Below are 24221 nucleotides of genomic sequence, written 5' to 3'. Positions count from 1 at the left end.
TCAGTAACCTACCTCCTACACCATACACTTGCAACATCTGCCACATTGCCCCCCTATCCACCCTGTCATACGCCTTTTCCAAATCCATAAATGCCACAAAGACCTCTTTAGCCTTATCTAAATACTGTTCACTTATATGTTTCACTGTAAACACCTGGTCCACACACCCCCTACCTTTCCTAAAGCCTCCTTGTTCATCTGCTATCCTATTCTCAGTCTTACTTTTAATTCTTTCAATAATAACTCTACCATACACTTTACCAGGTATACTCAACAGACTTATCCCCCTATAATTTTTGCACTCTCTTTTGTCCCCTTTGCCTTTATACAAAGGAACTATGCATGCTTTCTGCCAATCCCTAGGTAGCTTACCCTCTTCCATACATTTATTAAATAATTGCACCAACCACTCCAAAACTATATCCCCACCTGCTTTTAACATTTCTATCTTTATCCCATCAATCCCGGCTGCCTTACCCCCTTTCATTTTACCTACTGCCTCACGAACTTCCCCCACACTCACAACTGGCTCTTCCTCACTCCTACAAGATGTTATTCCTCCTTGCCCTATACACGAAATCACAGCTTCCCTATCTTCATCAACGTTTAACAATTCCTCAAAATATTCCCTCCATCTTCCCAATACCTCTATCTCTCCATTTAATAACTCTCCTCTCCTATTTTTAACTGACAAATCCATTTGTTCTCTAGGCTTCCTTAACTTGTTAATCTCACTCCAAAACTTTTTCTTATTTTCAACAAAATTTGTTGATAACATCTCACCCACTCTCTCATTTGCTCTCTTTTTACATTGCTTCACCACTCTCTTAACCTCTCTCTTTTTCTCCATATACTCTTCCCTCCTTGCATCACTTCTACTTTGTAAAAACTTCTCATATGCTAACTTTTTCTCCCTTACTACTCTCTTTACATCATCATTCCACCAATCGCTCCTCTTCCCTCCCGCACCCACTTTCCTGTAACCACAAACTTCTGCTGAACACTCTAACACTACATTTTTAAACCTACCCCATACCTCTTCGACCCCATTGCCTATGCTCTCATTAGCCCATCTATCCTCCAATAGCTGTTTATATCTTTCCCTAACTGCCTCCTCTTTTAGTTTATAAACCTTCACCTCTCTCTTCCCTGATGCTTCTATTCTCCTTGTATCCCATCTACCTTTTACTCTCAGTGTAGCTACAACTAGAAAGTGATCTGATATATCTGTGGCCCCTCTATAAACATGTACATCTTGAAGTCTACTTAACAGTCTTTTATCTACAATACATAATCCAACAAACTACTGTCATTTCGCCCTACATCATATCTTGTATACTTATTTATCCTCTTTTTCTTAAAATATGTATTACCTATAACTAAACCCCTTTCTATACAAAGTTCAATCAAAGGGCTCCCATTATCATTTACACCTGGCACCCCAAACTTACCTACCACACCCTCTCTAAAAGTTTCTCCTACTTTAGCATTCAGGTCCCCTACCACAATTACTCTCTCACTTGGTTCAAAGGCTCCTATACATTCACTTAACATCTCCCAAAATCTCTCTCTTTCCTCTGCATTCCTCTCTTCTCCAGGTGCATACACGCTTATTATGACCCACTTCTCGCATCCAACCTTTACTTTAATCCACATAATTCTTGCATTTACACATTCATATTCTCTTTTCTCCTTCCATAACTGATCATTCAACATTACTGCTACCCCTTCCTTTGCTCTAACTCTCTCAGATACTCCAGATTTAATCCCATTTATTTCCCCCCACCGAAACTCCCCTACCCCATTCATCTTTGTTTCGCTTAGGGCCAGGACATCCAACTTCTTTTCATTCATAACATCAGCAATCATCTGTTTCTTGTCATCTGCACTACATCCACGCACATTCAAGCATCCCAGTATATATATATATATATATATATATATATATATATATATATATATATATATATATATATATATATATATATATATATATATATATATATATATAAAATACCTAGTTGGATAAACCTCATTAGAGCCATACCCATCCTGTGGGCGGCAGTCAAAAGATTACAGAGGTACACAATGGGTCCAGGGACTGGGCCCCCAGAGTTTTGATAGCTGAAGTAGGTACAAAGGTAATGAACTCACAAGTTACAAAGTTACACAAATAACCCGCACATAAAAGAGGAGCTTACGACGACGTTTCGGTCCGACTTGGACCATTTACAGGCCTCATACATAATGTATACTTTTATAATAAATTATAAAATTGTAAAAAATTATGCAGAATTGAACCCAATCAAGTCTTATATAAATAAATAAATATATATATATATATATATATATATATATATATATATATATATATATATATATATATATATATATATATATATATATATATATATATATATATATACACATACATACCTGGAGTTTACCTGGAGAGAGTTCCGGGGGTCAACGCCCCCGCGGCTCGGTCTGTGACCAGGCCTCCTGGTGGATCAGAGCCTGATCAACCAGGCTGTTACTGCTGGCTGCACGCAATCCAACGTACGAGCCACAGCCCGGCTGGTCAGGTACCGACTTTAGGTGCTTGTCCAGTGCCAGCTTGAAGACAGCCAGGGGTCTTTTGGTAATCCCCCTTATGTATGCTGGGAGGCAATTGAACAGTCTCGGGCCCCTAATACTTATTGTATTGTCTCTTAACGTGCTAGTGACACCCTTGCTTTTCATTGGGGGGATGTTGCATCGTCTGCCGAGTGTTTTGCTTTCGTTGTGAGTGATTTTCGTGTGTAAGTTCGGTACTAGTCCCTCTAGGATTTTCCAGGTGTATATAGTCACGTATCTCTCCCGCCTGCGTTCCAGGGAGTACAGGTTTAGGAACTTCAAGCGCTCCCAGTAATTGAGGTGTTTTATCTCCGTTATGCGCGCCGTGAAGGTTCTCTGTACATTTTCTAGGTCAGCAATTTCACCTGCCTTGAAAGGTGCTGTTAGTGTGCAGCAATATTCCAGCCTAGATAGAACAAGTGACCTGAAGAGTGTCATCATGGGCTTGGCATCCCAAGTTTTGAAGGTTCTCATTATCCATCCTGTTATTTTTCTAGCAGATGTGATTGATACAATGTTATGGTCCTTGAAGGTGAGATCCTCTCTCTCTCTCATATATATATATATATATATATATATATATATATATATATATATATATATATATATATATATATATATATATATATATATAATATATATATATATAATATATATATATATATATATATATATATATATATATATATATATATATATATATATATATATATATATATATATATAGCAGACTTGATTGGGTTCAATTCTGTATAATTTTATACAATTTTATAATTTATTATAAAAGTATAGATTATGTATGAGGCCTGAGTAGACACTTATCCTGGGTTAATAATCCCAAGAAAGTCTTCTAGGGTATTCGTGGTGTGGTTGGTAGTGTCCTCAGCTAATACACAGGTGAATCGTTGGGTATAGTTCCTTACACATGCTGCCTGGGTGTTAGCTGACTGTTGTGGATCACATGATGAGGGACAATATTAAGCTAAGATGCCCGAAATGCTCTGCATAGCCAGACCCTTTTTATCTAGTATGCAAGTAGTGTAGACGACTAGTTAGGTTAGGAAATAAAGGTAAGGTTCGTCAGGAAACAGCACAAGTGTTTCCTGACGCGGGTCTTAGACGATGACCCACCGTTGGTGCTTTTAGTCATCTGGCCGAGGCCTTCCGCTGGCTTACCAGTCCATCGCTTAAAAACTTATGGTCATAGTTATAACCATTATTTTTTTGACGAGTAGTTTTGTATCAGATGTATTATGTACTTCGTAGAAATAAATAATAATAATAATAATAATAATAGTAATAATAATAATAATAATAATATAAATAATATCTTTATTTCTATAAGTACATGTACAAGGTATACAGTCCTAGCTGACATCAGTGACATACTGCAACATAGAAAGCAGAGCATTTCGGGCAAATTAGGTCAGTTTTGTCCCAGAATGCAACCCACACCAGTCGACTAACACCCAGGTAATCATTATTACTCATGGTTGAACATGGACAACCGGTGTAAGGAAACACGCCCAGTGTTTCCACCCCTTCGCTGGGAATCGAACCCGGACCCCTCACTGTGTGAAGCGAGAGCTTTTCCCACTATTATTATTATTATTATTATTATTATTATTATTATTATTATAAGTTCAATGGAACCAGATTAAGAGAAATATCAAGTACCCCCGTCCACCAAGTGCTCTCTTATTGCTTCGCAGTTCCACAGAAAACAAGCTTTTGTATACAATAATTAGGGTAACTGCTTTAAATAAATAATGTTTTTAGTAAGTAAGTGCAATTTCAAATACAAATTATTTTTTTCTGCAGTATACAGTAATGTAGTTTACATGTAATAAAATATTGTTAAGCACAAAAGAAAGCCACTAACATGCGCTGCATGATGGTACATAAGTTGTAAGTAAGTTTATTTAGGTACACATAAGTACAGTTATACAAATTAAGGTGATTATAATTACTATACATAGAAACATGCGTGCAAATTACCTACGATAACCCAAAAAAGCTCCATTTTTCAGTGGGGTCCCCCGTCCCTGTTCTATGTATTTCTCCCGTGTCGGAGATAAGAAGCCTGTGCTGAAGTTTTAGCTTCGTTCGCGTGGTTACCCATTCAATTGCTGATATAACCAAACAGTGCTTAACCTCACCTAACAAAACTTGGACAAGATTAGAAATGCTGAAAGTGGTAACCTAGAGTAGAATCCTTAAAACTAAATCATGTCTGTAAAATTGCCAACATCTTTGTATCATGCCATTTAGCCAAAATTTTTAAAATGTTTAGAACCAAAACTAAAATAATATTATGGAAAAATAAATATATTGTTTACAGTAGGTAAATTTATTTAGTTTTTTTAAATTCAAGAATTTCTATTATCGTAACACCACAAGACTGAAAAAGGCAATAAATAACATGCCCATGCACTATGCCCCAGGCCCAGACTCATGGAACTCTGTGTTCATCAAGAACTGTAAGAAGCCTCTGTCACGTGCCTTCAGCTTTCTATGGAGAGGGAGGATGGACACAGGGTCATCCCACACTCACTAACAACAGCAGACATACGGCCACTCCACAAAGGTGCCAGCAAAGCAATTGCAGAGAATTGCTGACCGATAGCTATAATGTCCCATACCATAAAAATCTTTGAAAGAGTTCTAAGAAGCAAGATCACCACCCACTTAGATATCCATCAGTTGCACAACCCAGAACAACATGGGTTTAGAGTAGGTCGCAACTGCTGGACCACTATGACATGGTTTTAGATGATCTGGAGGACAAACAAAACGGAGATGTAGTATAAACAGACTTAGCGATAGCCTTCGACAAGTGTCATCATGGTGTAATAGCACACGAAATGCTTGATAAAGGAAACAGGAAAATGGGAAGCTGGATCTATAACTACCTAGCAAATAGAACACAATAGTAATAGTAAACAGAGTAAAGTCAGAGGCGGCTACAGTAAAAAGCTCTGTTCCACAAGGTACAGTAATACCTGGAGTATACCTGGAGAGGGTTTCGGGGATCAACGCCCCGGCGGCCCGGTCTGTAACCAGGTCTCGCGGTGCATCAGGGCCTGATCACCTAGGCTGTTACTGCTGCCCGCACGCAGACCGGACCGCGGGGGCGTTGACTCCCGAAACCCTCACTAGGTATACCTCAGGTAGGTTGTAAATTAACTGCACTGAATGCGTTTTACATTTTATTATATAATGACCGATATTATAATTGAGATATAATGGATAAACTTGATAATCTTAAGACAGGATAATAAAACAAGGACAAATGGGATGATTTATTACTAATATTACCACTGTGATTTGTTTCTTACTTAATCACAGAAGCATGATATAACTATTATCGATAAATAATACTTTAGTTTAGATAAACAAAACATAACAGCTAAGATAAAAAATATATTGTTTATGGGTTATAACAAAATTAACATACGTACATTCGCGACAGATTCCAATATGACTTTAAGTAAACAGATTATTAAACCCGAAGGGTTTTCAAGGATAATAAGAAAGCCAGGCAGTGGGGATTATTTCTAATGGGGCTCCTAGAATGCTCTCTACAAAAGTTCATTACCATGCGGGTACCTATATAATGCTAGGTGAACAGAAGCAAAAGACAATGAAAAGTGCTAGCCATGGGTAGCACCATGTTGGACTTACTAACTGAACGTGGGAAACGTTAAACTAGAAGGGGCCAAATAGTGGCTGAGAAAATAGGAGGCAATCAGGTTCTTTCCAAGAGGGAATAGGTACAACTTCCTTTATTAAAAGCCACCCCCCCCAGGTACCTGTAAGGCTTCTGTAATTCATTAATGTGAATTACAGTTCCCTCATAGGGAACATATAAACGAACATATAAACATATAAACGAATTACAGTTCCCTCATAAGGAACTGTAATTCGCTTACATGTTTCCCTCACCAGGAGAGAAAATCTTCTAAATTAATGTTCACCATATTTTTGCATATGTGTTTGCTTTATGCAAGCAGAACATTGTCAGAAGCAGCTATATGCACGGGAATGCGAATAGTAAAAGATGTTGTCTTTGTGGTAATTATATGTAAGTCTGGTGAGGAGAGAGAGAGAGAGAGATTGTGGATTCCCCTACTCACATCTCTGGCTCCTCCCTTGACCCAGTAATGAGTGATCTGGCAGAAGGTATAGTCACTTGTTAACCCCTCGGCTACGTTGGATCATCTGACCACAAGGCTGTTTTTACGACACTTAAGATCACAACAGAACGAGGTGAGGAGTCCACACACACAACCTGGTTATGGGAAAGAGGTAATTGGCCAGCCCTTTGCTCTGAGCTCGCCATCACCAATTGGAATGCTCTTCTCCAAGGGGATGTTGACAACCAAGTGAAAGCCTTCACTGGACACATCCTTAATCTACAACAAGAATACATTCCTCATCGGCAATATGTGATGAAGCCTACAGATCAGCCTTGGTTTGGCTTTCGTTGTAGAGAGGCTGCTACTGCTAAGTACAAAGCATGGCGAAGGTATAAGAGACATCCTACCACCTATAACAGGAACTTGCACAGGCAAGCCTGTAGGCATATGGGTGACATTCAAAAGTGGGCCATTGCTAAGTGGGAGGTGGACACAAAAAGAAAACTAGCATCAGGCAAGGTAGGCTCCAAAACCTGGTGGTCCCTGGTCAAGGACAGACAAGGTTATCTGCCTGATGAACTTATTCCACCTCTAAATCGACAGGATGGGACCACCTCTACTAGTAGTCAAGAGAAAGCGGACCTCTTTGGCGAACACTTTGCTACCAAAATGCAAGTTCCTGATCCAGCAAGGGACTCTCCTTGGCTAGCTGCAAGAACTCTGTCAAAACTGTCAGTGGTGACAATAAGGCAGGAGTAGGTGCATTTCCTTCTTAAATCGCTTGACCAAGAAAAGGCTGTGGGCCCAGACAAGTTGAGCCCAAGATTGCTGAGAAGATGTGCAGACCAGCTAGCAGCACCTCTAACTCGCATCTTTCAGCACTGCCTAGTACAGTGTAAATGGCCTTCTCTGTGGAGAGAGGCAAATATAGTTCCTGTTCACAAAAAGAAGAGCAGAACAGAAATCAGCAACTACAGACCAGTGTCACTCCTCTCAATCACTGGCAAGCTCCTTGAGACAATAATCTCAAGACAAATGACAGAGTTTTTTGACTACCACTCACTACTTTGTGACCGTCAACATGGCTTCAGGAAAGGTTACTCTGCTGCTTATCTGTTGTTAAACCTCTCCACTAAGTGGCACCAGCCACTGAATGAATTCAAAGTCAACTGTGTGGTAGCACTGGACATTGCTGGTGCTTTCGACCGGGTGTGGCATCAAGGCCTCTTAGGAAAACTGCAAGCTCTGGGAATTGCAGGCTCTACGCTATCTCTCCTCAGTGATTACCTTCATGGTAGATCTCTAAGGGTAGTTCTCAATGGAACAGAATGATCAAGACATCCTACTGGGGCAAGTGTTCCACAAGGAAGCGTGCTGGGACCATTGTTATGGAATGACCTACTTCATCTCATCCCAGAATCCCATGCATATGCAGACGACTGTACACTGACATTCACTTATCCAAGAGAAGAAATGCCAGCTGCTCTAAGCTACATCAATCACCAGCTAAGAGCTATATCAGCTTGGGGAAATAGATGGTAAGTAACATTTGCACCTGAGAAAACACAAATGATGATGACCTCTAGGCACCATGATGATAATACTGGTGCAGTAGTAAGGATGAATTAAATCAAATCAAAGTTTATTCTCTATACGGATTACAATGCAGGGTTTACAGATTTTGGTTATTGTGTGGTTTACATGTAGTAAAGTACTAATTACAGAGGGGGCCACTAGAACACCCAGCATGGCTAGGCATTTCAGGCAAACTTAGATTAATTCTTAACCCTAAATTATAACAAATTGTGGAGTAAGTTGACTAAATATTAAGTGACTAAATACTAAGTGACAAATACTAGTTTGTGAGTTTAGCAATGTGAATGCTTTTGTTTTGGCACAATACATTGTTTCTATATTGGAGTATCACAGGCAAACTTATGACTAGTCAGGAATCATTATTTTAAGATTAGGATACGTATTTCTGTGCTTATAGTCAAATGGGTGAGTGAGTGTAAATGTGGACCACCAGGTGGTTTTTATGTAGTTAGTTGATGGTGTGTATCAGGGAGATAAGATGTTTTCTAACAGTAGTTTTGAAGGTGATGAATGTGTCTGCTGTTTTAGAGTTCTCAGGTAGGGTGTTCCAGATTTTAGGGCCTTTGACATATATTGAGTTTTTGTAAAGGTTTAGTCGGACACGGGGAATGTCGTAGAGATGTTTGTGTCTGGTGTTATGCCTGTGGGTCCTGTCACAACTATCAAGAAAGCATTTTAGGTCAAGGTTAATATTGGAATTTAAGGTCCTGTATATGTAGATTGCACAGTAGTAAGTGTGGATGTTCTGAACAGGGAGTAAGTTTAGATCTATGAAGAGTGGGGGGGGGTGTTGCCAGGGATGGGAATTAGTGATTATTCTTATTGCAGCTATTTGTTGAGTTATTATTGGCTTTAGGTGTATTGCTGCAGTTGATCCCCAAGCACAAATAGCATAGGTGAGGTATGGATAAATGAGTGAATGGTATAGTGTGAGAAGGGTATTTTGCGGCACGTAGTATCGTATCTTGGAGAGGATCCCAACTGTTTTGGATACTTTTTTTGATATGTGTTGGATATGGGTGCTGAAATTCAGGTTGTTGTCGAGGTATAGGCCAAGTAATTTGCCCTCATTATGTCTGGCAATTAGAGTGCTGTCAATCTTAATGTTAAGTTGCGCAGCACCTGCTCTGCTACCAAACATAATATAGTAGGTTTTGCCAGTGTTAAGTGTAAGTTTATTGGCTGTCATCCAAGTTGATATTTTGAGCAGCTCCTCGTTAACAATGGTGTTGAGGGTGGCAAGATTAGGGTGAGAGATGACATAAGTCGTGTCGTCAGCAAAGAGAATGGGTTTCAGGTGTTGGGATACGTTTGGATTATTGATGTAAATGAGGAAGAGCAGGGGTCCAAGGACACTTCCCTGCTGAGCTCCAGTATCAAGTGTTGGGAGGGTGTTGGCACCTGGGGAAGAAGTTGATATCCCTGGGGCGAAATCTGACTCCAAACTGACCATGAAGTACCATGTTGTAAACCTTGCAAACAAGGCAACTCGGAAGCTTACAGCACTTCGCCGTATCTCTCATCTGCTTGACAGTAGGGGTTGCAAGATTCTATATGAGGCACAAGTACGCTCACACCTTGAGTATGCTCCACTTTCTTGGTTTGCCTGCCCCTCTCTCATCTGCGACTGCTTGACAGAGTGGAGAACAGAGCAAGACGTCTCATCTCTCGCCTGGACCCATCCTGGATAGATCTGTCATTTCAGCAGAACCTTCAACACAGGAGGGATGTGGGTGGCCTTACGTTATATACAAGGCCAATATTGTCAAAGTACCACACTTGGATCCACAAGACGGGCAGAAAGCAGCAACTTCACTCGGGCTGTACCCTTCTCCAGAACATCACTTCATCTGAGATCATTTTTCCCCAGGATGACTCGAGAATGGAACACATTAGTACAGCATTATGATGTCAACGAGATAAAGTCAGTTGATCAAATGAAAATGCTGGCCCACAGATGGCTCCAACCTAATCCTGTTCCCTACTTGTACGTTTCATAACAATAAAAATGCTTTCAAATGAGCTAATGTAGGTAACAGCTCTTAGCTTGTCAATAAAAGTTAGGAATCCTTAACCTAACCTTGTCAAACCCTGTGTATAAAAAAAAGAGAGAGAGAGAGAAGTCCCTATGTGTTAGTATCATCAATTTTGGCTAATGATCGTGAGAGAGATATGCGGAGGATGTATAATCAAGATCCGAATTTCACAATTTAATTCTAGGAACTACAGGAGTTCTACGAATCCTACGTGAGAGAAAGTAATGGTTACGAAGCCTGTCACCGGGGCACAGCAGATGCCATCAATAGTCTGCAGCGTCGTAACAGTTTGTTCGGAATATTAAAAAGTTTGCAAACCTAGTATAGCCTAACAAAGTCATGTTATCAGATCATCTAACCTATTTTCATTGGGGTCCTTTAATGCTCCTCTCCAGGATGCGACTCGCTTACTGTTAGGTGAACATGGGCAACAGGTGCAATGAAACTTGTCTAACGTTTCCACTCATCCAGAAATCGAACCTCAGTGTGTGAACTAAGACTGCTATCAAATGAACCACGATATGATTGATACAGTTAAGATGGACTGATCTCCAGACATCGGGGAAGAGAGTTTCAGTTCTGGCTGCCGATGGCGGAAACCTCCAAGATAAAGTAACTTAGTTACATACGCTTCTAAGTACTCATTACCAGGTATCCAGTCATTACTTAACAGTACAAGAAACATGGATAAAAGAAGAAATAAAAGTGAACACCATGAAATACAATTATATACCACATTCTGAAAGCCTTGAACACATCAGTATTGTTTGGCAGTTATCACACTCTGATATTTTAAATTACATACTCAAGGAAATCTGCAGTTGTGGATCTCTCCATTATTTTATATTCATGTGAAAGTGCTAAACCCGTAAGGATTATGGAGCACCTGGGAAATAGGAAGCAATTAGGGATGATTCAAGGAAGGAACATGTATCTCTAATTCCTCAGAACAAACGTAGATCTCAGATCTCTTAAGATTATTATTATTATTATAATCAAGGGGGAAGCGCTAAACCTGGAGGATTATACAAGGAAGGCATCAGGCTTAATTCGGGGAACTGGAGCACAGATCCAATTCCCTAAATCAAGAGCCCCTCACCAACATCAAGGAACCTTCCTTGAGGGGTCAGATCTCTTAAGAAAATGTGAACTTAGTCCTAGTAAGCAAGTAAGATTATAGGTGATAATAACTGTGGTACTTACGGTACACGATGCGTCAAAAGGAGCGTCTGAGTGGAACTTGAGGTCGAAAGCTGGACGAGGCGGCGTGTCAGGAAGAGGCAGGTTTTCAGGGATGGGCGCCACGGTGGGTGCCTCGCTAGCAGACGGCAGACGAGGCCGCCTCATGGGGCCTATGTAGTCAGAACCGTGGGCGGGAGGACTACTGCCCATGGAGGGACTCAGCCCCAGCAGTGGCAGAGCTGTGCCATTGAGAGGACCTGATCCAAGGGGACTACCCACCACCATACCAGCGAAGAGACTGGTACTCCTGGTTACGGGGCAGCTGGAGTCCCCACCAGGTTTGGTGAAGATGCTGGTGGAGGGCTTAGGTACGGCCAGCCGAGGAGGTGAAGCTGACCTCTGGCGGCGGAAGCGAGGAGGTCGAGGGTGAACCTCGCTGTAAGCTCGCCGGCGAGGTATGGACGCCAGGTCCTGCTCGGCATGTGTGTTCTCTAACATGATGCCCATTCACAACCTGCTTTTATTAGAGATGATCTGGGTAACAACACTCGTATGAAGGCGCTCTTAACTCACAGCGCTCATCTTTTAAGTGTGACACGGCAGACCATATTGGTCAGCAGGAGATAAGTACAACGTTCACTTACATGTCTGGTTGAACTTGTCAATGTTTTATGTCTTAATAAGAAGTGCTGCTCTCTGCACCGCCAACACTTGCACCGTAAATTCCAAATAACTCACATATTTTATATGAAGATAGATTCACCCATTTGTCAACGACTTTTTCTTTGACGTATTAAATATTTCTTAATAATTTAGATAGCTTTTATCAATTTCAAAAATATGACAAACATTTTCAACCTCTGTTAGTGTTTTCAAACTCTTATTTAACTTTCTTTATTAAACAAGGTTTCCCAGACCAGCAGGTTCAGTTCTTAGTAAACCTTTGCAGCGGCAGCATTTGTAGTTTGTACCAGCATCTGTCAAAGAAAGCAAAGATAATAACTAAGATATTTAGAATTCTATTTCAATGGTAATATTTTGTGGGTGTAGATAAAATGGTAAAGTTAAGAGTGTAGTGAAGCGTAACATAATGTGTAGTGAAGTGTAGTGTAGTGTAGTGTGGTGTACTGAAATGTAGTGTAATGAAGTGTAGTGAAGTGAAATGTAGTGTAGTGTACTATAATGTAGTGTAGTGAAGTGGTCCTCATCACTCAAACTTGAGTACCTGCGGGTTGTATTCTCACTCTAGGCTAACAAAGGAAACAGTAACATGCTAAGCTTAAATGGTAGTACTACCACCCTAGACTAACAATGGTAGTACTACCATACTAGACTAACAATGGTAATACTACCATACTAGACTAACAATGGCAGCACTACCATCCTAGACTAACAATGGTAGTACTACCACCCTAGACTAACAATGGTAGTACTACCATACTAGACTAACAATGGTAGTACTACCATACTAGACTAACAATGACAGCACTACCATCCTAGACTAACAATGGTTGTACTATCATGCTAGACGAACAATGGTAGTACTACCATCCTAGAATAACAATGGTAGTACTACCATGCTAGTCTAACAATGGTAGTACTACCATGTTAGACTAACAATGGTAGTACTATCATGTTAGACTAACAACGGTAGTGTTACCATGGTAGACTAACAATGGTAGTACTATCATGCTAGATTAACAATGGTAGTACTACCATGCTAGACTAACAATGGTAGTACTACCATATTAGATTAACAGTCGTAGTACTATCATCCTAGACTAATAGTGGTAATACTACCATGCTAGACTAACAATGGTAGTACTACCATCCTAGGCAAACAATGGTAGTACTACCATGCTAGACTAACAATGGTAGTACTACCATCCTAGGCAAACAATGGTAGTACTACCATGCTAGACTAAACCATACCCCCGGCCGGGATTGAACCCGCGGTCATAGAGTCTCAAAACTCCAGCCCGTCGCGTTAGCCACTAGACCAGCTAGCTGGTCTAGTGGCTAACGCGACGGGCTGGAGTTTTGAGACTATGACCGCGGGTTCAATCCCGGCCGGGGGTATGGTTTATTTGCAATCGTGTCATTACGATTTCTTAAGTCATGCTAGACTAACAATGGTTGCACTACCAGCCTAGACTAACAATGGTAGTACTACCATGCTAGATTAACAATGGAAGCACTACCATCCTAGAATATCTATGGTAGTACTGCCATGCTAGAAAAGCAATGGTAGTACTATTATGCTTAGCTAACAAACAGTATTATAACAGTAAGTTAATATGATCTGAAATTATAGGTTAGTTAAGAGATGAAGTATTTCGTAGGTCAGCTAACAAAGGCAGCAATACACTGCTAAGTTATCAGGGTAACCTAATATCCTCTGTTTACTCACCTAATTGTGGTTGCAGGGGTCGAGACTCAGCTCCTGGCCCCGCCTCTTCACTGACCGCTGCTGGGTCCTCCCTCTCCCTGCTCCATGAGCTTTATCATACCTCGTCTTAAAACTGTATATGGTTCCTGCCTCCACTACTTCACTTGCCAGACTATTCCACTTCCTAACAACTCTGTGGCTGAAGAAATACTTCCTAACGTCCCTCTGACTCATCTGAGTCTTCAGCTTTCAATTGTGACCCCATGTTTCTGTGTCCCATCTCTGGAACATCCTGTCTCTGTCCACCTTGTCTATTCCACGCAGTATTTTGTATGTCGTTATCATGTCTCCCCTGACCCTTCTGTCCTCCAGTGCCGTCAGACCGATTTCCCTTAACCTTTCTTCACAGGACATTCCCTTTAGCTCTGGAACTAGCCTTGTTACAAACTTTTGCACTTTCTCTAATTTCTTGACGGGCTTGACCAGGTGTGGATTCCAAACTGGTGTTGTGTACTCCAGTATGGGCCTGACGTATACAGTGTACAAAGTTTTGAACGATTCCTTACTGAGGTACCGGAATGCTATTCTCAGGTTTGCCAGGCGCCCAAATGCCGCAGCAGTTATGTATCTGGTAAATGTGTGCTTCTGGCGATGTACTCGGTATTATACTCACTCCTGGATCTTTCTCCTTGAGTGAGGTTTGCAGTCTTTGGCCTACTAGCCTATACTCTGTCTGCGGTCTTCTTTGCCTTCTCCGATCTTCATGACTGCATTTGGCGGGGTTAAATTCTAGGAGCCAGTTGCTGCACCACGCATCCAGCCTGTCCAGGTCTCTTTGTAGACCTGTCTGGTCCACATCTGATTTAATTCTCCTCATTAACTTCGCATCATCTACAAACAGGGACACTTCTGAGTCTATCCTTTCCGTCATGTCATTCACATATACCAAGAATAGCACTAGTCCCAGGACTGACCCCTGTGGGACCCCGCTCGTCACAGGCGCCCACTGTGATACCTCATCATGGACCATGACTCGCTGTTGCCTTGCTGTTAGGTATTCTCTGATTCATTGCAGTGCCCTTCCTGCTATACGTGTCTCTTCCTCTAGCTTCTGTACTAATCTCTTGTGAGGAACTGTGTGGAAAGCCTTCTTGCAGCCCAAGAAAATGCAATCACCCCACCCCTCCCTCTCATGTCTTAGTTCAGTTCCCTTGTCATAAAACTCTAGTAGTTTTTAGACACAGGATTTGCCTTCCATGAATCCGTGCTGGCTGTCTTTTATAACCTTGATCCACTCCCGGTGCTCCACCACTCTCCTCCTGATAATCTCCATAACTTTGCATACCGTACACGTCAGTGACACTGGTCTATAGTTTAGTGCTTCATTTCTGTCTCCTTTCTTAAAGATGGGGACTACATTTGCCATTTTCTATACCTCAGGTAGTTGCCCAGTTTCAAGAGATGTGTTGAAGATTGTGGTTAGTGGCACACAATGTTTCTGCTCCCTCTCTAAGGGCCCACGGAGTGATGTGCTGTCCCATCGCCTTTGAGGTATCAAAGTCATTTAGGAGCTTCTTCACCTCCTCCTCAGTTGTGTGTATTTCATCCAACACTTGTTGGTATATCCCTTGTTGGTGTACCCTACTGTTGTGTCTTCCCAGTGTCCCTTCAGCCTCCACTGTAAATACGTCTTGAAATCTCATGTTGAGCTCCTCACATACTTCTTGGTCATTTCTTGGGAGCTCCCCGCATTCTTTCCTCAGCCTGATTACCTGGTCCTTGACTGTTGCCTTCTTTCTGATGTGACTGTAAAGCAGTTTCGGGTCAGACTTGAATTTCGATGCTATGTCGATTGTAGTTCTGCCTGATCCTCTTCCGATTGAATTCTTCTCATCAACTTCACATCATCTGCAAACAGGGACACCTCTGAATCTATTCCTTCCGTCATGTCGTTCACAAATACCAGGAACAGTACCGGTCCTAGGACTGACCCCTCTGGAACCTCGCTTGTCACAGGAGCCCACTCTGATACCTCGCCACGTACCATGATTCGCTGTTGTCTTCTTGACAGTTATTCCCTGATCCATTGCAGTGCCTTCCCTGTTATCCCTTCCTGGTCCTCCAGCTGTTGCACTAATTTCTTGTGTGGAACTGTGCCAAACGCCTTCTTACAGTCCAAGGAAATGCAATCTACCCACCCCTCTCTCTCTTGTCTTACTGCTGTCACCCTGTCATAGAACTCCAGAAGGTTTGTTACTCAGGATTTTCCGTACCTGAAACTGTGCTGGCTGTCTTTGATAAGCCCATTCCTTTCTAGGTGCTCCACCACTCTCCTGAAAATCTTTTCCATGACTTTTTTTAGTATACATGTCAGTGACACACTGGTCGGTAGTTTGATGCTTCGTGTCTGTCTCCATTTTTAAAAATTGGGACTGCATTTGCTGTCTTCCATACCTCAGGTAGTCGCCCTGTTTTGATAGATGCATTGAAGATTGTTGTTAGTGGTACACATAGCGCCATTGCTCCCTCTCTCAGGACTTATGGAGAGATGTTATCCGGCCCCATTGCCTTTGAGGTATCTAGCTCAGTTAGCAACCTCTTCACTTCTCACTCGGTTGCATTTATTAGTGTGTACTCACCTATTTGTACTCACCTATTTGTGGTTGCAGGGGTCGAGTCCTAGCTCCTGGCCCCGCCTCTTCACCGGTTGCTACTAGGCCCTCTCTCTCCCCGCTCCATGAGCTTTATCAAACCTCGTCTTAAAACTGTGTATGGTTCCTGCCTCCACTACGTCATTTTCTAGGCTATTCCACTGCCTTACAACTCTATGACTGAAGAAATACTTCCTACTATCTCTCTGACTCATTTGTGTCTTCAACTTCCAATTGTGGCCTCTTGTTTCTGTGTCCCCTCCCTGGAACATCCTGTCTTTGTCCACCTTGTCTATTCCACGCAGTATTTTATATGTCGTTATCATGTCTCCCCTGACCCTCCTGTCCTCCAGTGTCGTCAGGCCGATTTCCCTTAATCTTTCTTCATAGGACATTCCCCTTAGCTCTGGAACTAACCTTGTCGCAAACCTTTGTACTTTCTCTAGTTTCTTGACGTGCTTTATCAAGTGCGGGTTCCAAACAGGTGCTGCATACTCCAGTATGGGCCTGACATACACGGTGTACAGTGTCTTGAATGATTCCTTACTAAGGTATCGGAATGCTGTTCTCAGGTTTGCCAGGCGCCCATATGCTGCAGCAGTTATCTGATTGATGTGTGCTTCCGGAGACATGCTCGGTGTTATACTCACCCCAAGATCTTTCTCCTTGAGTGAGGTTTGCAGTCTTTGGCCACCTAGCCTATACTCTGTCTGTGGCCTTCTGTGCCCTTCCCCTATCTTCATGACTTTGCATTTGGCAGGATTAAATTCGAGAAGCCATTTGCTGGACCAGGTGTGTGTGTGTGTGTGTACTCACCTAGTTGTACTCACCTAGTTGAGGTTGCGGGGGTCGAGTCCGAGCTCCTGGCCCCGCCTCTTCACTGATCGCTACTAGGTCACTCTCCCTGAGCCGTGAGCTTTATCATACCTCTGCTTAAAGCTATGTATGGATCCTGCCTCCACTACATCGCTTCCCAAACTATTCCACTTACTGACTACTCTGTGGCTGAAGAAATACTTCCTAACATCCCTGTGATTCATCTGTGTCTTTAGCTTCCAACTGTGTCCCCTTGTTACTGTGTCCAATCTCTGGAACATCCTGTCTTTGTCCACCTTGTCAATTCCTCTCAGTATTTTGTATGTTGTTATCATGTCCCCCCTATCTCTCCTGTCCTCCAGTGTCGTCAGGTTGATTTCCCTTAACCTCTCCTCGTAGGACATACCTCTTAGCTCTGGGACTAGTCTTGTTGCAAACCTTTGCACTTTCTCTAGTTTCTTTACGTGCTTGGCTAGGTGTGGGTTCCAAACTGGTGCCGCATACTCCAATATGGGCCTAACGTATACGGTGTACAGGGTCCTGAACGATTCCTTATTAAGATGTCGGAATGCTGTTCTGAGGTTTGCTAGGCGCCCATATGCTGCAGCAGTTATTTGGTTGATGTGCGCTTCAGGAGATGTGCCTGGTGTTATACTCACCCCAAGATCTTTTTCCTTGAGTGAGGTTTGTAGTCTCTGACCCCCTAGACTGTACTCCGTCTGCGGCCTTCTTTGCCCTTCCCCAATCTTCATGACTTTGCACTTGGTGGGATTGAACTCCAGGAGCCAATTGCTGGACCAGTTCTGCAGCCTGTCCAGATCCCTTTGTAGTTCTGCCTGGTCTTCGATCGAGTGTATTCTTCTCATCAACTTCACGTCATCTGCAAACAGGGACACCTCAGAGTCTATTCCTTCCGTCATGTCGTTCACAAATACCAGAAACAGCACTGGTCCTAGGACTGACCCCTGCGGGACCCCGCTGGTCACAGGTGCCCACTCTGACACCTCGCCACGTACCATGACTCGCTGCTGTCTTCCTGACAAGTATTCCCTGATCCATTGTAGTGCCTTCCCTGTTATCCCTGCTTGGTCCTCCAGTTTTTGCACCAATCTCTTGTGTGGAACTGTGTCAAACGCCTTCTTGTGTGTGTGTGTGTGTGTGTGTGTCTGCGTACTCACCTATTTGTACTCACCTATTTGTGGTTGCAGGGGTCGAGTCATAGCTCCTGGCCCCACCTCTTCACTGATTGCTACTAGGTCTCTCTCTCCCTGCTCCATGAGCTTTATCATACCTCGCCTTAAAACTATGTATGGTTCCCGCCTCAACTACTTCACTTTCTAGGCTATTCCACGGCTTGACTACTCTATGACTGAAGAAATACTTCCTAACATCCCTTTGATTCATCTGAGTCTTCAACTTCCAATTGTGACCTCTTGCGTCTGTGTCCCATCTCTGGAACATCCCGTCTTTGTCCACCTCGTCTATTCCGCGCAGTATTTTATATGTCGTTATCATGTCTCCCCTGACCCTCCTGGCCTCCAGTGTCGTCAGGCCGATTTCCCTCAACCTTTCTTCGTAGGACAATCCCCGTAGCTTTGGGACTAGTCTTGTTGCAAACCTTTGCACTTTCTCTAATTTCTTGACGTGCTTGACTAGGTGTGGATTCCGAACTGGTGCTGCATACTCCAGTATGGGCCTGACGTAAATGGTATACAGAGTCTTGAACGAATCCTTACTGAGGTATCGGAACGCTATCCGTAGGTTTGCCAGGCGCCCGTATGCTGCAGCAGTTATCTGATTGATGTGCGCCTCGGGAGATATGCTCGGTGTTATACTCACCCCCAGATCTTTTTCCTTGAGTGAGGTTTGCAGACTTTGGCCGTCTAAACTATATTGTGTCTGCGGTCTTCTTTGCCCTTCCCCAATCTTCATGACTTTGCATTTGGCAGGGTTAAACTCAAGGAGGCAGTTGCTGGACCAGGCTTGTAGCCTGTCCAGGTCTCTTTGTAGTCCTGCCTGATCCTCATCCGATTTGATTCTTCTCATTAACTTCACATCGTCCACAAACAAAGACACTTCTGAGTCTATCCCTTCCGTTATGTCATTCACATATACCAAGAACAGCACAGGTCCTAGGACTGACCCCTGTGGAACCCCGCTTGTCACAGGCGCCCACTCTGACACCTCGTCGCGTACCATGACTCGTTGTTGCCTCCCTGTCAGGTATTCTCTGATCCATTGCAGTGCCTTTCCTGTTATGTGTGCCTGATCCTCTAGCTTTTGCAGTAACCTCTTGTGAGGAACTGTGTCGAAGGCCTTCTTGCAGTCCAAAAAAATGCAGTCGATCCACCCCTCTCTCTCTTGTCTTACTTCTGTCACCTTGTCATAAAACTCAAGTAGGTTTGTGACGCAGGATTTTCCCTCCCTGAAACCGTGCTGGTTGTCAATTATACACTTGTTTCTTTCCAGGTGCTCCACCACTCTCCTCCTGATGATTTCCATGACCTTGCATACTATACACGTTAGTGATACAGGTCTGTGTGTGTGTGTGTGTGTGTGTGTGTGTGTGTGTGTGTGTGTGTGTGTGTGTGTGTGTTAGTGTGTTTGTGTGTGTGGTCTTATGTTAATTTCATTTTGTGAAACTTCCTGCCTTAGTATTGGACCTGCACCTGGACCATAAAATATAATATAATTTGAGCTTGATCTCAGTTATTTATAAGTAAACATTGGCCTCAGTGTATACAAATTAGTGACCTGTACTGCATAGGTAGATGTGCCATGCTTTTGTATATGGCGTGTATGTAGGTATGTATGTGTGCAGTGCATATGCGCATATATGTGATATATATTTATGAATACCGACACCCGGTTTGTGGTAACACTTCTAACATGGGTTCCTCACTAACTAACATTCAGCATGTCATGACACTAATCACACCGAAGCAACTATGTTTCTTCTCATTATTTTTTCTGAAGCAATAATACACAGAACGAGCAGTGTTACTGCCTCTCTGGCCTCTCTTACATCACTCACAACTACTGATCACCTATTGCTATTTCCTCACTTGCGACACTCACATATGTTGCTTGTTAAGAGCTACATTTATGGTGCCATTCCTCCTCTAACAATAAGAAAACACAAATAACATTTTAAAAAACAGATCCCCAACCTCTCCTCCAGAGCACAGGCACTCTAGTCCCCACCTCCAGGACTCAAGTCTGACTTACCAATTTCTTTGAATCCCTTCATAAATGTTACCTAGTTCACACTCCAACAGCACGTCAAGTTATAAAAATCACTTACCTCCACTCACTCGTATTTAACAACCTCACACACGCCTATTGTTGAGTTTCCGAGCCCCTCGCTTACAAAACTTACTTTACCCTCCCCGTCCCGCCTTCCTTCCACTACAAGAGCTCACGGACATTATTAAAAGAAACCCAGATATAATGAATCCAACTGAAACCAAACTGGAGAAAGTTTGTTAAGTGCTGGAATGAATTATTGTGAAGCAGTAAGTGTGGGGGGGAAGCACTGTAAAGAGGAAGTGTTGGAGTGAAACATTGTAAAGGAGAGAGTGTTGGAGTGAAGCATCGTAAAGGAGAGAGTGTTGGAGTGAAACATTGTAAAGGAGAGAGTGTTGGAGTGAAACATTGTAAAGGAGAGAATGTTGGAGTGAAACATTGTAAAGGAGAGAGTGTTGGAGTGAAACATTGTAAAGGAGAGAGTGTTGGAGTGAAACATTGTAAAGGAGAGAGTGTTGGAGTGAAGCATCGTAAAGGAGAGAGTGTTGGAGTGAAACATTGTAAAGGAGAAAGTGTTGGAGTGAAACATTGTAAAGGAGAGAGTGTTGGAGTGAAACATTGTAAAGGAGAGAATGTTGGAGTGAAGCATTGTAAAGGAGAGAGTGTTGGAGTGAAGCATTGTAAAGAAGAGAGTGTTGGAGTGAAACATTGTAAAGGAGAGAATGTTGGAGTGAAACATTGTAAAGGAGAGAGTGTTGGAGTGAAACATTGTAAAGGAGAGTGTTGGAGTGAAACATTGTAAAGAGGAGAGTGTTGGAGTGAAGCATTGTAAAGGAGAGAGTGTTGGAGTGAAACATTGTAAAGGAGAGTGTTGGAGTGAAACATTGTAAAGGAGAGAGTGTTGGAGTGAAACATTGTAAAGGAGAGAGTGTTGGAGTGAAGCATTGTAAAGGAGAGAGTGTTGGAGTGAAACATTGTAAAGGAGAGAATGTTGGAGTGAAACATTGTAAAGGAGAGAGTGTTGGAGTGAAACATTGTAAAGGAGAGAATGTTGGAGTGAAACATTGTAAAGGAGAGAGTGTTGGAGTGAAACATTGTAAAGGAGAGAGTGTTGGAGTGAAACATTGTAAAGGAGAGAGTGTTGGAGTGAAGCATTGTAAAGGAGAGAGTGTTGGAGTGAAACATTGTAAAGGAGAGTGTTGGAGTGAAACATTGTAAAGGAGAGAGTGTTGGAGTGAAACATTGTAAAGGAGAGAGTGTTGGAGTGAAGCATTGTAAAGGAGAGAGTGTTGGAGTGAAACATTGTAAAGGAGAGAATGTTGGAGTGAAACATTGTAAAGGAGAGAGTGTTGGAGTGAAACATTGTAAAGGAGAGTGTTGGAGTGAAACATTGTAAAGGAGAGTGTTGGAGTGAAACATTGTAAAGGAGAGAGTGTTGGAGTGAAACATTGTAAAGGAGAGTGTTGGAGTGAAACATTGTAAAGGAGAGAGTGTTGGAGTGAAACATTGTAAAGGAGAGTGTTGGAGTGAAACATTGTAAAGGAGAGAGTGTTGGAGTGAAACATTGTAAAGGAGAGTGTTGGAGTGAAACATTGTAAAGGAGAGAGTGTTGGAGTGAAACATTGTAAAGGAGAGTGTTGGAGTGAAACATTGTAAAGGAGAGAGTGTTGGAGTGAAGCATTGTAAAGGAGAGAGTGTTGGAGTGAAACATTGTAAAGGAGAGAATGTTGGAGTGAAACATTGTAAAGGAGAGAGTGTTGGAGTGAAACATTGTAAAGGAGAGTGTTGGAGTGAAACATTGTAAAGGAGAGAGTGTTGGAGTGAAACATTGTTAAGGAGAGTGTTGGAGTGAAACATTGTAAAGGAGAGTGTTGGAGTGAAACATTGTAAAGGAGAGAGTGTTGGAGTGAAACATTGTAAAGGAGAGAATGTTGGAGTGAAACATTGTAAAGGAGAGAGTGTTGGAGTGAAACATTGTAAAGGAGAGTGTTGGAGTGAAACATTGTAAAGGAGAGAGTGTTGGAGTGAAACATTGTTAAGGAGAGAGTGTTGGAGTGAAACATTGTAAAGGAGAGAATGTTGGAGTGAAACATTGTAAAGGAGAGAATGTTGGAGTGAAACATTGTAAAGGAGAGAGTGTTGGAGTGAAACATTGTAAAGGAGAGAGTGTTGGAGTGAAACATTGTAAAGGAGAGTGTTGGAGTGAAACATTGTAAAGGAGAGAGTGTTGGAGTGAAACATTGTAAAGGAGAGTGTTGGAGTGAAACATTGTAAAGGAGAGAGTGTTGGAGTGAAGCATTGTAAAGGAGAGAGTGTTGGAGTGAAACATTGTAAAGGAGAGAATGTTGGAGTGAAACATTGTAAAGGAGAGAGTGTTGGAGTGAAACATTGTAAAGGAAACATTGTAAAGAGAGTGTTGGAGTGAAACATTTTAAAGTAGAGAGTGTTGGAGTGAAACATTGTAAAGGAGAGAGTGTTGGAGTGAAACATTGTAAAGGAGAGAATGTTGGAGTGAAACATTGTAAAGGAGAGAGTGTTGGAGTGAAACATTGTAAAGGAGAGAGTGTTGGAGTGAAACATTGTAAAGGAGAGTGTTGGAGTGAAACATTGTAAAGGAGAGAGTGTTGGAGTGAAACATTGTTAAGGAGAGAGTGTTGGAGTGAAACATTGTAAAGGAGAGTGTGTTGGAGTGAAACATTGTAAAGGAGAGAGTGTTGGAGTGAAACATTGTAAAGGAGAGTGTTGGAGTGAAACATTGTAAAGGAGAGAGTGTTGGAGTGAAACATTGTAAAGGAGAGTGTTGGAGTGAAACATTGTAAAGGAGAGAGTGTTGGAGTGAAACATTGTAAAGGAGAGAATGTTGGAGTGAAACATTGTTAAGGAGAGAATGTTGGAGTGAAACATTGTAAAGGAGAGAGTGTTGGAGTGAAACATTGTTAAGGAGAGAATGTTGGAGTGAAACATTGTAAAGGAGAGAGTGTTGGAGTGAAACATTGTAAAGGAGAGAGTGTTGGAGTGAAACATTGTAAAGGAGAGAGTGTTGGAGTGAAACATTGTAAAGGAGAGAGTGTTGGAGTGAAACATTGTAAAGGAGAGAGTGTTGGAGTGAAACATTGTAAAGGAGAGAGTGTTGGAGTGAAACATTGTAAAGGAGAAAGTGTTGGAGTGAAGCATTGTAAAGGACTTTGTAAATATCATTTAGAAAGCTCTTACAGTACACAAACAACCAAAACGTAGCAGACTGAAACATATGATGGCATTTCAGTCAGACTTGGACCAAGTCGGACCGAAACGTCGCTGGTTTCGGTCTTCTACGTTCGGGTTATTTTTGTATTGTTCGAGTCACGTTATTGTGTCATTTTTATCCTTCAAAGTTCTTACGTTTAGACTATCATTTTTTAACCTGACTCACGAAATCGTAATGACACGATTATAAACAAACCAGACCACGGGCGGGGCTAGAACCCGCGATCAGAGAGTCTTAAAACTCCAGACCGTCGCGGGTTCTAACCCCATCCGTGGTATATTTTTTTATAATTTTTTATTTAAT

The 24221-nt window shown here is 42.1% G+C and overlaps 1 protein-coding gene across 1 annotated transcript in view; it reads right to left on the bottom strand.

Moving 5' to 3' along the window:
* SNF4Agamma (SNF4/AMP-activated protein kinase gamma subunit) overlaps nucleotides 1-24221 on the bottom strand; it is a 998728-nt gene that overhangs the window by 900484 nt on the left and 74023 nt on the right. The window contains exon 2 of the mRNA XM_070085706.1: nucleotides 11591-12546. Coding sequence (XP_069941807.1) covers nucleotides 11591-12076 — 486 coding nt within the window. The 5' untranslated portion in view covers nucleotides 12077-12546. The remainder of the gene's footprint in view (nucleotides 1-11590; nucleotides 12547-24221) is intronic.

The sequence above is a fragment of the Cherax quadricarinatus genome, chromosome 17 (genome assembly GCF_038502225.1).
Source record: "Cherax quadricarinatus isolate ZL_2023a chromosome 17, ASM3850222v1, whole genome shotgun sequence".
Classification (NCBI taxonomy): Eukaryota; Metazoa; Arthropoda; class Malacostraca; order Decapoda; family Parastacidae; genus Cherax; species Cherax quadricarinatus.
Note: the sequence above shows the minus strand (reverse complement) of the source record. Positions and strands in the feature narration are given on the sequence as shown.